Here is a 15,484-nt window from a genome sequence, read left to right as displayed (position 1 = left end):
GCTGCGGTGGATAGTCAACTCATTTAAGTAGACATTCCCGGGGGACTTTGGCTGAAGGACATTGACACTCTCAAAGAAAGTCCAGCAAAATGTTTGATTTTTCTTCTTTACCTGGGATTTCCTTCAGGAAATCAGTCACACACTGACCACATGGAGGAGCAGGAAGGGTCTAGACCCCAGCCTTGGCTCTCTCCCCGGCTTGCTCACCCAGTGGCTTGGGGAAGTCATCATCTCCACCCCCGCCCCCCAAGCTGGGTGGTTCCTATTGGTACCAGGAGGGAACAGGGTTTTATGGCAGCAGCTGGGGTCCTATTTGCTGTGCCTGGGGCGGGTGCTGTGACCACCAGAGAGGTCTGAAGGCTGAAGTCAGTGGGCTCACCCCGAGTGGCGGGGACCAGGACCTCAGGGCTCAGGTGACAGTGACACACATGCACACCTGAGGCTTGAGCCCTGAGCCCAGGGCACTGAAGCAGAAGGTGGAGCCCTCCACAGCACATGGTGGGTGAGGAGAGTCGCTCCCCAGGGGATGGCTAGACAGGAGGACTCAGTGACCCAGTCCCCACCTCCAGCGCCCTCTGCACCACTCCCCTGGGCTGGGCCACCGCTGCCACACCCCTGCGACCTCGCCGAGCTCCACACAGCTGGCCCTGAGGAGTCCCCAGGGCGCGGGTCCCTATGGGGGACTCTGGGGTGGGGCCTGGGCCTCAGTATCTTCAAGAAGTTCTGCGGGCGCCCCTTTGTGCAGCCAGGGTTGAGGGCAACTTGTGGAAGTTACTGGTGGAAAAATGAGGCTCCCGCGACTGCCTGGCCCTGGTGGGGGCTCCACCTGCTCCTCCCTGGAGGCCGCTGGAGGCCAGACAGGAGCGGGAGCCCAGCCGGGGTCGGGGTTCGCGCACACACCCCGGTGGAGGGGACCGGCGATGGGCGGGGAGTCCCGTTTCTTGTGTTAGGTGACAGCAGTCCCCGGGCCGACTCTTCTAAGGACGGAGCCGATGGAGCCAAGGGACATGGAGCTGGAAGCCAGGGCAGCAAGGCAAGAGCTTAACGATTCACCAGAGGCCTCCCCGGGGCTTCCTGTGGCCGCGGGGCCGAGAGGCCACACGAGAGCCGGCTGCTCTGGGTGCACAAGTCGAGGTCAGCCCGGAGCTCGGCGCTGACGTAAGGTTTGGTCAACAACGTGATCCTGGAGTCCGAGGGCCGAGAAGGCTCGCTGGCGGAGGAGGACAGAGCCCAGCAGCCCTGGGCGTGGGCGGGGTTGGCCGCCTTTCCCTCCCCCCGGGGAATCCAGACGCGCCGGCAAAGCCGGGATCCAGAGGACCCAGAAGCTGGGCGGGGTGGCGCTGGCCTGTAACCCCAGCAGCTCGGGCAGCTGAGCCAGGAGGGGACATTCAGAAGCCCCCACGTTAGGCAGGTGCCATCCATGAATTCATCAGCACTCCTGACGCCCCAGGAGGCCACTTACCACCCCTACTGCATGTCCGAGGGGCGGAGGCTTAGAGCCTGCCACCGGCCAGAGGGCACTCTGGGTGAGCAAGTGGGCAGGGCAAAGCTGTCACAGCGGTGACGGACCACACAGGCCCTCAGGGAGCGTGGAGTCCGTGGGCAGGCCCCAAGGAGCCAGCGAATAGCCCTCTCCACCCACCACAGGGCGGGTCTTCCCACTGCTCCTCCCACTGCTGGAAGCTCCTCCCACTGCTGGAAGCTCCTCCCACTGCTGGAAGCTCCTCCCACTGCTGGAAGCTCCTCCCACTGCTGGAATCCTAGAGAGATTTTTATGCAGCGGCCACTTCTGAGCCACTTCCTATGTGCCTGACTGTCGTTTCTCACGTCACTCAACATAAGACAAAATGGGGATATTTTGTCTTTAGAGATAAGAAGAGGCTCAGGGGGTGGGTTGGCTTAATGAGGGAAGAGGAGGGCGATGTTTAACACCACCCGAAAGATGTCTCTGTGACAGAAGGTGCATCTTGGACATTCCTGAAGGAAAGGCATGGTGGCATGCCTGGGTGGCCTTCTTTGGGCAGAGAAAAGGAGGAAAAGGTTCAGATTTGAAAGCCAGGTAGAGGTGGGTGCAGGGGTACACACCTATAATCCCAGTTACTTGGGAGGCCGAGGCAGGAGGATAGCAAGTTCAAGGCTAGCCTCAGTAACTTAGTGAGACCCTGTCTCAAAATTAAAAAGTCAAATTAAGACCTGGGAATAAAACTCAGTGGTAGAGCAGTTCCCTAGCACACACAGGCCCCTTACTGGACCCTGAGCAAATCACTGACTTGAGCTTCATTTGCTCCTCTGTAAGATGGGGTGAAACAGTGCTGCCCACCCCCACAGCTGGAGGATGAATGGGAGCACCCCTGTGGAAGGGTGTTGAAGCCACCACTCACGTGACAGTGCCAAGCACAGGATGGTTCAGGAACTGGAGAGAGGGGGCAGGTCTACCCTCAAAGGCTGAGGACCTCTGGGGTCTTGTCCAGTGAGCCCCATCCTACCCCAGCTTCCCTGGGCTCCCCTCTGGGCCAGGCCCTACGGCACAGAGCTCATAAACACAGACTAGAGCTCAGCGACTCGTTCACGGTGTTACTCTGGGTGAATCATTTTGCCCCTGTGAACTTCAGTTTCTTCATCTGCAAATGGAGGTCATCTACCTCATGGTGCAGTTAGGATTCAACAAGTCAATGGGTTGAAACATTGAGCATGGCGTCTGCCATAGAGTGGGCCCTCAGAAAAGGGTGGCTGATATTAGCATTGTGTGGCTGCTATCGATGGCCCTTGTGACCTTGCAGCCTGGAGGAGACGCCCTGCCCCTCTCCTGGTCCATCAGCACAGACTCCGCTCCCTCCAGCTCTGGCCTCACCCCAGCACCTGGTCAAGGCACAGAACTGGATGGAAGGGACATCTCTCTTTGAGCTGGAATCAGCCTTGTCCTTGTCCCAGAGACTGATCATTAACCAGTCCCTGCTCTCTATCCTGCGGCTGCTGAAGGGCCCCCAGCCTCCCAGGGCCCCAGCCTCCTGACATCCTGCGGTGCGAGGGACAAGACCCCGGCTCCTGTTGCAAGGTCACCACTGTGTGTGACCATGGGCGAACCCCCTCTGCCCCGGGCCTCAGACTCTGCGTCTTTGTAAGGAAGGACCTGGTATTCAAACCTCGTGTGTTCATTTTAAAAAAGAGACTCCTGTGGGAGGGAGTAGGGGAGAGAAGGAGCAGCCCGTCCCGGCAGTTGGAAACGCTGCCTAGGAGGCCACGGCAGCTCCTCTTATTTCTTCCGCTCCCGGGAGGTCAACGCCAGCTCCATCTCATTCAGACCCCAGGCCTTAGGAGGACCTTGCATTAAGTAAGTGCTCAATAAACACAGTTACTGTTCCTAGGAAGGGCAGCCTAAGATAAAGAGGGCTCAGCCGGGGTTGAAAGGGGACAAGGTGCAAGCCAACAATGCAGAGCAGGGGCAGCCGCGCACGGTTTGCAGGTAGAATCCGGCCATGACCTGATTCTGTACCACCTACCAATGGAGACTGGAGTTCACATTTTTAAGTGGTTGAAAAGATCAGTAGAAGAATAACCGTTCAGGATGTGACAGTCCACGAGATTTTAACTCATTAATAAAGTTGTGTTAGCGCTCAGCCACGCCCACTGGCACCCTGCCCCTCACTTCAAAGGCAGAATTGAGTAATCGCGACAGAGCGGCCGGCGGAGCCTAAAATATTTACTATCTGGTTATTGACAGAAAAAGTCTGCCAGCCCCAGCTTCTCTCCCCTCCCATGGAGAAGACTTTGCCCTCGAGGAGACCTGGGGTCGCTGCTTGACCAGCGACGACATAAGAATGAACCATGTCACTTCTCCAACCCCGTCTGTACAGGCTGACGATCGTTCCGAGCTCTCAGGGCCGTGGTGGGAACAGAATACACAGGAGCCACTAGTGCACAGAGATACCAGCAAGTGACATCGCTTAGATGCCACACGGGCCAGCATTTAACTTTGATCAGACCCATATTGACTGGAACACACACTGGAAAAGAACGTAACCAGCACCTAAAACCCACAGAGGCCTGGAGGATGCGGTCGTGTGAGTTATGAAAACGACCCAAACCTGCTGGGACCCATCTGCCATCTCTCTCTCAAGAGGTAGCTTCTACCTCTAGGTCCCAGGTGGCGTCTCTCATAGTCTCATGGGCCCAGGGGGAAGCAGTGAGCAGGAAGGCAGAAGCTGACATCATTCCCACTTACGTGCCTGAGGCCAGACTCGGCCTCCTGACCACATCCAGCCTTTTCCCTGCAAAGCCCCGAGCCCACGGGGGTCCACTGCCAGGAGAACTCCAGAGAAATTGGTGTGGGACGAATAGGGATCTGTACCCCGACACGGATCAACTAAAGCTTCTTTTAAGAAATAGGACATTTCAGAGCTGGGGTGCAGCTCAGTGGGTGGAGAGCCTGCCCCACATGCCCAGGGCCCCGGTTCAGTCCCCAGCACCACAAAAGAAAAAGAAAAAAGAAAGAAATGAGACATTTTAAAGTGGACGTGATGTGACAGCCACGCGCAGCCCTGGGAGAAAGACCCAGGGACTCGGGTTGCCGAAGAAGAGCGCTGGTCCCTATGCCCTGGAGTGGCCTGGACGGCCTTTCTCCCGCTCCTTGGTACCTGAGGGAAATACACCTCTGCTTTTGCAGCGGCTTGAAGACGTCATCCTCTGAGTTGTAGCCACAGGATTCCCTCCGGTGGCACCAGTGGCTCTGGAGCACAGTGCCGGGCCTGAGTCAGGCTCCATCATCTGCCCACTGTGTGATCTGGGGAGGCTGCTTGCCCTCTCTGGGCCCACAGAGTGGTCTAAAGCACGGTGGCCGCTGTGGGGTTTTGCAGTCAGTTTGTTTTTGCTAAGAGCACAATTTCAGAGGGTGGGGGTCCCAGGGCCAGGTCACGGCACAGGGCCACTGTGGCTGCCCAGGCCCCTCTTCGGTTTCATTTTGTTAAAGTTTCTACTCTCACCGCTCCCCACTTGGACCCTCCCGTAGCAGCTTCCCCACGGGCTAAGAGGCAGCTGTTGCTTCCTGCCCTCTCCTTCCTTCCCTTGTTTCCTTCCTTCCTTCCCTTTCTTTCCTTCCTTTCCTTTTCTTTCTCTCCAGGAATTAAACCCGGGGCCCTTCACCTCTGAGCCACACCCGTAGGTGCTTTCATTTTTTATTTGGAGACAGGGTCTCTCTCACTTAGGCCTTGCCAACTTGCTGAGGCTGGCCTCCAACTCGGGACCTCCTGCCTCAGCCTCCCAGGTCGTCGGGACCATAGGTGTGCGCCACCGTGCCGTTTATACTCCTTATGTTCGTACACAGCGCCGTGTCATCCACATGTGCACATGTTTAATTCACATGTTGTCCTTGGGGCCTGTACCTCATTCTGGTGTTTCCACAATCAAAACTGTTTTAAGAGATCCGTTTCTGTAACTGTTGGTTTGCTGGTTCGGTGCTGTGCTTGGTGTGTGCCATCAACAGAGCCCGCTTGACTGCCAACTCCTCACCCCAGGAAGAACTCGCAGGGACTGTCTGTCGCCTGTCTCCCGGATGGAGAACCCTGGGGGCTTTATCCCCAGGAGCAGAGCTGTTCCCCCAGGGCAGAGGCACATTTGGCTTCCGCAAACTCCTGAAGAGCATAATGTGTAGCTCTTCTCCTTCCTCCCTTCCTTCCTTCCTTCCTGAAAGGCCGGCCCAGACCACACTCTTTCTAGCAGTGCCCCAGCGTTCCCACGGCCACGTGGCTGCCAACACTGGACGTTACCCAGCTTTCTTATTTTTAAAGTCTTATCGATTCAAATCTCATTGCTTCAATTGGCGTTTCTCTGAGAATTAGGTTGAACATCTGTTCAAATGCTTTCAAGCAAAGTTTCATTATAGGATCCAGTTCAAAGGGTTATGTGGAGAGTCAAAGGAACCAATACATATGCTCAATAAATGCAAGAATCAGAAAACCAAGGTCCCACAGTTGGACCTGTCTGATTCTCGGTTAGACATCTGACGCCCAGAAGGTGCTCTGCAAGTGCGCATTCCCCTGGCTTCTCCCAGTTTCCTCTGGTTGTCCCTGCTCCCCTCCCTTCATGCGGTGGAGTGGCCGCAGTGCCCTTGCACAGCCTCACCTGTGTTCTCATCACCTTCCCAGCTGAGCTCCTTCTGAGCCTCCTTCTGGCCAAAGAGACTCTTCAGGATGGCGCTGGCAATGGGCAGCATCATGGCCGTGGAGGCGGTGTTGCTGAGCCACATGGACAGGAACGAGGTGGTCACCATCATCCCCAGAATGAGCCTGGGGACAGAGGGAGATAGAGTCAGGGCCCGAACCCAGGGTCCACAAGGTCCTCTGGGCCCAGGTTCCCCTCCCTGAGGAACCCAAGCCCTTAGCTTCACAGTGGAAAGTTAAGATGCAGAGAAGCAAGTCAGTGGCCAGAGGGACCCACAATCTGGTCTTGCTGGGATCTCAAGAGCCCTGGCCACTGCGTGGGTGAACGGCCCACAGGCTCCTGGGGACAGGGACTCCAGAGCCATTTCAACCAAACCCTCCGTGTCACCCATTTCAGGGTAAAGGTGCCAGGACACCAAGGCTCCTGCTGTCTTGCCTGCGACCTTCCCAGACTCCCTCCGGCCCCCACTCCCACCAGCACCCGCTGCTCACCCGCTGAGCCTCTCCCCAGCACCCAGCGCGCCTGACTCCTCGGCTCCTGGTCTTTGCTTGGTCTGTTCCCACAACAGAATCTAAGTCTCGGGGTGTTGAGGGTTTGGGTTTTTTCATATATCAGTCTCTTAGTCCACCTGGAGTTCATTCAGATGGTTGTATGAAGGAATCAGACCAATGGTCTCAGCTCCCACTGTTTACTGCCCCTCCCTCCTTCCCTGTGGGTTCCAGTGTCCTCTGGGTCTTCTTCTGTGTCTAGACGGTTCTAAGCCAGCGCCTCGCTGTGCTCATGGCTGCAGCTTCACCTCCACACCTCCCCCCCCCCCCCCCCGCGCCCCTGGATAGCAAACCCGGCTGGTTGCTGGGCTCAGTTCTCGATGGAGTCTGACCCGCAGGGTGCACAGCCTCCCGAGGGGACACCCCACATGGTCAGGCAGCTGTCTCAGCAGAGTGGATGCGGGAACCCAGGGTCATCCACAGCGTCCCCTCCTCCCTCACCCCCACGGGTCACGTCACTCAGAGAGCTCTCAGGTCTCTCCCTTCTGTCCTTCTCCACTGCCACCCTCTAGTGCAAGCCGTCACCATCCTTTGTCACACCCAGCACAGCCTCCCAGCCAGGCTGCACCTGGCTTCTCACCTGCAGCCCACCACAGGTGGCCAAGAGGAGGCTTAGAAATGTAAATTTGCCAGGTCACTCCCCGGCTCAGGACCCTTTACAGCAGGGGGCTGTGGACACCATTCCAGGCTGGATCAGGGAGACACCTGGCATCTTCACGTTGCTAACTTCTAGTCAGAAGTGGGTCTTTTCCTCCGTGCCTGAGACTTTATCACCAAAAAAGGTCACAGGTGTTTTCTAGCACATTATAACAGCTGCAGGACCCTGGCTTAGCGATGATGCTCAAAACGGTCTCATCACTAGATCTTGCCGTGTGCTGGGTTCATAAAGGGGCTCTTACGGCAAAATGTGTTTTAAAAATACTGTTTGAGTAACTGCATTTTGCTCCAGTTAGGGTTGTGGTTGTTGTTTTAAATCCTGAAAACTGGATTGCTTCATGCAATTTAAAACATCATTCTGAGAAAAAATCTTAAGATTCACCAAATTGCCAAAGGGGTTCATGGAAAGAAAACAACAGACGTGGACACACACACCCCTTAGCTAAAGCCACCCAACCCTCGGAGAATGGCTTTGCAGGGTTGGGTCCTGTGTCCGCCTCTCCTGGGCCATCTTCCCACCCACTGTGTGTCCCCAGTGGCTCCACCCCATCACCCGGCTGCTGAGCAGCGAGCAAGCCTGAGAGCGCAGGGCCAGGCCCCCTGCGCAGGGCTCAGGGACAGCCCGCAACGACCTTCTAGTGCTCGCAGGGACTCCGTGAATCAAGGTCCATCGCCATTTCCAGGCAGCGAGGGGCAAAGTCACATCCCGGGCTGGCCCTGTGGCCTGGCCTTACCTGGCCGGCTGGACTCCCACGAGCATCAGGACCTTGAGGGCGATCCTCCGGTGCAGGTTCCACTCCTCGATGGCGGTGGCCATGATGAGACCGCTGAGGAAGAGGAAGTTGGTGTCGAGGAAGTACTGGGGGCAGACCTTGCTGGAGGGCAGGATGCCCAGGAAGGGGAAGAGGACGATGGGCAGCAGCGCTGTCACTGACAGGGGCAGGGCCTCAGTGCACCAGTAGACGGCCATGAGCAGGATGACGAACAGGCAGCGGCCCTCCTGCAGGGGACATACACAGCTGGGGGCGCGCCCGGTGCCTGGTGCAGAGGCAGGCGGACGGGCCCACCGGGCTCCTTCGCAGGGAAGTGGTGCCCTTGGCTTTGACCTTGAGCTAGGGCATCACCTTTCTGAGCCTCATTTTTCTCGGTACAAAATAGAGAAGCTATTTCTGCCTACTTCACAAGACTGAAAGAAAACTAACCAAAATACTCACTGTCTTAGAGGTAAACCCCTAGGCGAGGACGAGAATGGAAATACTTGATTTAACAGGGGACCCTAGAAAGTTCTGGAAGAGTGTGGGCAGGTGACACGGAGAAAGGGCCAATACAAGGTGAGTTTAGGAGAAGTTTCCACCGTGAGCAGTTGGAGCCACAGTCCTGGTGGGGGGCCTGGGACGCAGCGCAGGGCACACCCGGGAGCTGTTCTCCCTGGAGCCGAGGCCCTGGCCTGGACCTGCTGAGGCCTGGCCATCGCTGTTTGAGGACGGCTCCTGGGAGCACTTCCGGCCTCCCCCTGTGCAGGCTGAGCTCTGCCTACAGCCAGAGAAACACTCCTGCAGCCATAGGAAGAGGGATCAGCATGTGCGGGCCCAGGGACCGCCCTGGAGTGGAGGGCACACAGTAAGGACGGCCACAGCTGGGCAGGTGCAGCGGCCAGCACGGCACACACTCGATGCACAAAGACGGTGACCGTCTCACTCATCCTGTCCTGTGCACCGCCTGACCTACCAACTGGTGTCCCGGTTTGGAAACGAGGCATCCTGAGGCAGGATTGCGACCTTGAATGCTCACAGGAGCCTGACATGCCACCGTGGAGCTCTGGGGCTCCCTCGCACAATCTCGCACAGTTCACTTTGCCTAGAAGACATTTTGCTTTTCTTTGGGGTCTGTCACGAGATGCCAGACTGCCAGGTGACAGTGCACTCCTGCCCCTGACATTGGCAGTCTGGGGCCCAGACACCTGCAGCTCATCAGCTTCTGCAGCTCCAGGAGACCCACGTGCAGGCAAACCATTCGCCCCAGAGAGACAAGGCCCCAGGCAGCCCAGCACCGTGAGCATGGGGCAGAAGAAGGCCATAGGAGGGACTGGTGGGGACCGAGGAGGGCGCTGCCTTGGTACCAACTTGCTATGGCTGAGTCCCCCCAGCCCCCCAATTCATATGTTGAAACCTAACCCCACTGTGGCGGGACCCTCATGAATGCAATTGTAAAAGAGGCCTGAGGGCCTTCTGCCTTGTCCGGGCCCAGCAACAGGTGCTGAAGCACAGAGAAAGGCCCCCTGAGACACTAAATCTGTCGGTGCCTCTGTCTTGGACCTGGCTGGGCTGTTTTAACAGGCTCCAGAACTGTGAGCAATACATTCCTGTTGTTTACCCCTGACCCAGTTGAAGGCACTTTTTGTTACAGCAGCTCAAATAGAATAAGACGCTCCTCCATCTCCCTGGACCCTCACTGTTCACAACAGGTGACCCGTCAGCTTCCTCTGGCTAAGTTGCAAGCTTGGTCAAGATTTCCAGGGACAAAAGACTCCCAGGAACTGCTCCAACCAGGAAGTTTGGTGGCTGTCCAGGTGCGATGGCTAAGGCACATTGATGCCACACACCCCCCATCCTGATAAGATGGAGGCGCCGTTGTCCTGGAGTAACGATTTAATCCATTCCCCTTCGATACCTCCAGGTCTTCACGTTTCACGTTCCCACCGCCAGAAACACTCCTTGGAGCCAAGGTCCTTCCGGAGGGTCCTTCTGGAGGACAATCAACAACAAGCTCCTGGAGATAGTGACACCTTTCTGAGCTAAGATCTGGGAGATCTTTGGTGTGGGGAGGAGGGGCTGTCTTCTTGCCTGTGGGGAAGCTTTTTGTATTTGAGTTAAAAAGAAGGGCCTCATCCGAGCCAAACCCAGCTAGTGGGGTGCACCTTGCTGAAGAACACCCACTTGTTACGTCAAGTGAGTCGGTCAGCGGAAAGGTGTGTTTCCTGAGGCTCAGAAGTAAAAGGGGGTGCCACTGCATACCCACGCCATTCCTAGTCAGGAACATGGGTGTGTTCCCCGTGGAGAGGACCTGGGAGGGTGAGCTGCTGGGAGCAGAGAGGGGCCTGAGGGGGCGTCCACATCAGTCACACTGGTGTACCCCCTAAGGCCGCCAAAACGGGTTCCAAGCCAGGGCAGTTCTCAATAGCTCTTCTCCCTACCGACCCTCTAAAATTCCCAGAGCATCCGAAGCACTGCCAAACCACATGCACACATTTACTTGTCCCCGTGAACCCAAAGCTTCTGACATTCATGTGCCCATGGATCAAAACATCCCTTAAAACCCTGCATGACTGGAAATGCTGCCGAGTCGCAAGCCGCGACGATTCTGGTGTTCAGTGTCACTGGCCTCCTCTGTGTCCCCGCCTAGAATGCAAGTGCCACGAGAAGAGGGTCCTGTTTGTTGTGTCTCATTCTCTTCTGTGTCCCCAGCACCTGGCTTAGCGCCCAACACGTGTAGGGGCTGTCAGGGCAGAATGAGTGAACTGAGGGAGGGGGACCCCCCCAGGACTCTTTGCTGGGCCCTGTCCTGGAGCCTCGGGGGCAGAGAGAGGAAGAGAACCTCGGGAGGCGGAGGCAGGAGGATTGTGAGTTCAAAAGCAGCCTCAGCAACTCAGTGAGACCCTGATTCTAAACAAACAAACAAAAAAGAGGCTGGGGGTGTGGCTCAGTGGATAAGCACCCCTGGGCTCAATCCCCAGAACCCAAATAAATTTTAAAAAATTAAATGCTTTAGGGGCAAGTGGCTAAAGACTCTTAAGAGCAGCACCAAGTCACGTGACCCAAAGGAGCCGTGGCTCCAAGTCCATTAGGGACAACTAGCGGGAGTCATTCACTTAGCTGAGAGGCCAAAGGGGTTAGCAGGGGAGACTTCTCTGGGGAGAAACTGCCTCAACTAAACATTAGCAAACGAAAGCTTCGGCAGCGTCCGAAGGTCAGACCCTGCGCTGTCCCGCCAGCGCTGGTCATTTGCTTGTGTATTGTACTCGCAACCTGAGGGCAAAGTTGTGCAGCAGTAGAGGAACGTGGCAAACTCGTTCCTCTAACTTGAAAGGAATTAGCGCGCGCGCGCGCGCGTGTGTGTGTGTGTGTGTGTGTGTGTGTGTGACAGAGAGAGAGAGAGAGAGAGAGAGAGAGACAGAGAGAGAGACAGAGAGAGAGACAGAGAGAGACAGAGAGAGAGAGAGAGAGAGTGAGAGAGAGAGAGAGAGAGAGAGAGGAATCATGTCCAGCACCCAAGTTAGACATCTCAGGCCTGAAGGTAGCTTCTCTGCTGGTGGCACTCTGAGGTCAGCACTTAACAGGGGACTAGAATGAAGAGGGGCCCAACCGTGGGCCTTACAGCATCCAAAGAATAATGAAGGACAGTTCAAACAAGGTACACCACAACTCTGCGATCTTAAAGGAAACCCCCTTCTTGAAAAGTGTTACTCAACTATCAGAAGAATAAACAGAATAGCTGAACAGTCCAATTTCTTTCAGAGAAATCCAATCCGTGTAAACTCCCTCACACACAAGCCTTCAGGCCCTGTTGGCTTCAGAAGTCATTCTACCCAACACCGGGGGAATGGATGAACCATTGTGCACCAGCTCAGGGGACAGAGAGGGACACTTCCCATGGCGTTTTCTGAGCTCAGGATAACCCTGGTTTCCTGATAAGGGCATCAAAAGAAAATGGCCTGGAATTGTAGGGAGCAGTGGTGTGCGGTCCCCTGGGCATCTTTAACTCCGAGACCCTCGGCTCAGAGTTTCCTTTTCTGTCTTGACTCACGACACGATGTGCAGGAGTGACTGCAGCAATCATGACAGCCACCAACATTTTGCGGGGGAGTGCTGAGGCTCGAAGCCGGGGCCTCGTGCATGCTAGCGCTCTACCACGGAGCCACAGCCCGCCCTCCACTGATTTTTCAAGTACTTTCTCACTTCCCGTGATTCACCCAGTTCAGGGCTCTCTGATGTGTCAACTCACTCAACGCCCACACAACCTGAACTGGGAGGCACTATTACTTCCTCCCTCTTTTCAGGGGGAATCATAAAAAGACATCCATTCAGGTCATGCACATAAACTGATACAGATAATTCTGTTCCTGGGGCTGGGAATATAGCTCAGTTGGTAGAGTGCTTGTCCTGCATGCACAAGGGCCTGAGTTCAATCCCCAGCACCGCAAAACAAACAAACAACAACAACAAAAAAACACCCAGATAATTCAGTTCCTGGCATTGTGCTGTCTGTAGTTCACAAACTGCATCCTTTAACAGGAGTCCTCACTTTTAAATCCGTCCCTCTTAAACATCTAAGGGACCACGGAGCTTGGACAGTACTATTCGTCGGGCACTTTTACAAACGTATGAACTCGTTCTGTTCTCACCCCGCTGAGGGCAGGGGTCACTATGTCCATTCTACTGACAGGACAACTGAGGCAGAGGAGTTGCTCTCACGGTGGGTGCAGGAGGGAGAGGTGAAACCCAGGGCCTGGGAGACAGGCTGTCCCTCCTCCCTCTCCCCAGCACCCAGCCCAGAGAGGCAAAGGGGAGAGGTCCCTTCAGGTCCAGTCCCACGTGTTGGTCACCCCCGGAGCTGGCCATTCTGATTTCCGAATGGAGACCGTCTGTGGATCAAGCCATTGGGATGTTAATCATTTCCCAAGAGTGACGGAACGAGCCTCATATCCAGGGGTTTTTGGGTACAAGTAACAGGAAAAGAACTTCCCCAGAGGACAGAGTCCCCCGCAGCCAGGCCAGGCGGACGGCTTTCTCAGTCAGCCCCAGCTCCAGTCCACCAGCAGCACCACACCGGGGCGAGGGCGGGTTCGGGGGTTCTGACCCCCTCCCAGCCCCACAGCCACCACCCACCCCACACCGTCCCTGGGCCCCTCTCAGGTCACCCCACCCACCGCTGGGCCAAGCCCCAGTGCCCGAAGCAGCAGCAACGAATCGCGGCTGTGCCTTCTCCCCGACCGTGGGCTGGGTCCCGCCTGTTCCCGGCCTCGGCATCCGGGACCCACACGGGACACACTCTCGAGTCTGGCCGTTTGTCCACTGTGATATCGAGATTTGTCCAAGTGGCACTTATCAGCCCCGGGTTTATTTTTGGCTGTTGAGAGCTGTTCCTTCTCTGAACACAGGCAACTCGCTCTACAGCCTCTGCCGATGGACATTTGGGTCATTTCTTATTGGGGGACGCCATGATCGTGACTGGTAAGGACACGTGAGCACATCTGCTTCGGGGGTGATGCCGGGGAGGGCTCTGTGCAGCGTGACCCTCCCACACCTGGTGAACAGGGGAGGATGGCGCTCGGCTGGATTCTGGCCTTCAGGGTGGGCACTGGGCCCAGCCTGCCTCTCCCCTCCCTGTCTCCCTCCCCTCATTCCTCTACTCCTCCCTCTCCTCCTCTCGCTTCCTCCCTCCCTCTCCTCCTCTCTCTGGCTGCTCCTGCGAGGATGCCCACAACAGCCCTGGGTGGAGGGAAGGCCCAGGACAGCACATGTCAACTGGGGGGTGACCTGGGGAAAATGGTAGGACCTGGGGAGTCTGCCGTGGCCCCCGGGGACTTTGGCAGGAAGTGAGCATGTCGTTACATCACGGGTTGGGGACTGGACCAGTGCCAGGGTGACCCAGCTGAGCTTCCTGCGGGCAAGCGGCTTCAGATGTGCCCGCCGATGCCCGCTCTGGGGGGAATCGATCAGCCCACTGCCCGCCTCCACCTCCCTCCCCTGCGAGGCCTGGAGGACAGAAGGGACTCCCCAGGAGACCTGGAGGCAGGGACTTCAGAGCTGAGGTGGCCAAATGGGAAGTGGAGGCCTCCGGGGGCTGAGACGGGCCAACCTCCAGCACAGGACTCAGCACCTGCTGTCCCCTCCCCGGCCCCCGCCCAGCTTCCCCTCCAAGGCCCCTCCTGGGGAGCCAGTCTAGCCACATGAGGGGCTGAGGCCTGCCGCAGATGTCTTTTGACAGGTGCTTGTCCCTGGCGGCAGTTTCCTGCGTGTCCTTTCTCAGAGCCTCTCCTCCCAGACCACAAGGCCACGCCACAGGGCCCCTGCCCGTCCTGGTCCCCTCTACCCCCGTCCTCCTGGATGCCTGCTGAGTGAATGAATAAGGGACAGGAACCAGGCATCACAGACTGCGGCGCGGGGGACTATGGTGAGTGACGTGAGCTGGTGGGGGAAAAGCCGCACCATCTTGACGAACCTGCTTGGCGCCGCTCTTGACAGTGTGGAGGGGCAGAAGAGCACGATTTTTCCAGGGGAAAAATGCCCAGACATGACAATAACTTACAGCTGATACTGGGCTTCCGTGTCATGGTGCAGTAGGAAGGGTGGGGACCAAGGTGAAGGTGGCCCGGGCCCCCTGAGGACAGCAGGCTGCTCAGCCCCTCTGCTCCCTGCCACGTGGGCCCCATGATCCCCGAACTCCTGGGGCCTCAAGAGAAGCTTCAAACTGCTTTCCTGAGAAACTTCAGCTTAACAAGGTTGGCTCGTTGAAAGGAAAGCGGGGAGGTGGCCATTATTAGCCAGGGCTGTCCAACCCACACTCACCGGTCTACGATCGGGCGTTGACACGGTTTTGATTGGTGGCGTCATGGATGTCTTTGATTATTAATGAAAACCTCAGAAAAGTGCCCAGACATACACACAGTTTGACTGTGATTGTCAAAGTGCTGACGGACCTCTAGGGATCACAGGACCCTGTTCTGAAATCTCTGCTCCATGTTAAAACCCCCATTTTACAGGTACAAAAACCGAGACCTGGAGAGGCAGAGCGATTTCTTCAGCACCACGGAGAGCGCAGGGTGAGCTCTGAGACCTCACCGTGAAGGGGACGCAGTGGATGACCACCCCACGGCAGGCAGGTTCCACCCTGTGGCTGGGCCCCGAGCCCTGTGAACTGGGACCAGCCACGTGACCCGCGGAGGTGCGGTCTGTGTGTTGGGGAAGGGGAGGCTCCTGCTCCTCAAGGGCGGATCCAGGTGGGAGGGAGCAGGGTGTCCCGTGATGGCAGCCACTGATCCTTTGAATTTTAACTTCTGGAGGTCAGAGGTTGGGGAGTGTCAGATCTTGCAGACTCACTTTCTGGGTCACCCTAGGGCCAGC

General features: G+C 56.8%; 1 protein-coding gene across 1 annotated transcript in view; it reads right to left on the bottom strand.

Moving 5' to 3' along the window:
* Nucleotides 1-15,484, bottom strand: part of Slc13a3 (solute carrier family 13 member 3) — a 62,695-nt gene that overhangs the window by 30,830 nt on the left and 16,381 nt on the right. Inside the window, exons 2-3 of the mRNA XM_026390980.2 lie at nt 8,096-8,361; nt 6,118-6,281 (exon numbers count right to left, since the gene is read on the bottom strand). Coding sequence (XP_026246765.2) covers nt 6,118-6,281; nt 8,096-8,361 — 430 coding nt within the window. The remainder of the gene's footprint in view (nt 1-6,117; nt 6,282-8,095; nt 8,362-15,484) is intronic.

This window comes from Urocitellus parryii, chromosome 6 (assembly GCF_045843805.1).
Source record: "Urocitellus parryii isolate mUroPar1 chromosome 6, mUroPar1.hap1, whole genome shotgun sequence".
Classification (NCBI taxonomy): domain Eukaryota; kingdom Metazoa; phylum Chordata; class Mammalia; order Rodentia; family Sciuridae; genus Urocitellus; species Urocitellus parryii.
This window is presented reverse-complemented; position numbering and strand designations above follow the sequence as displayed.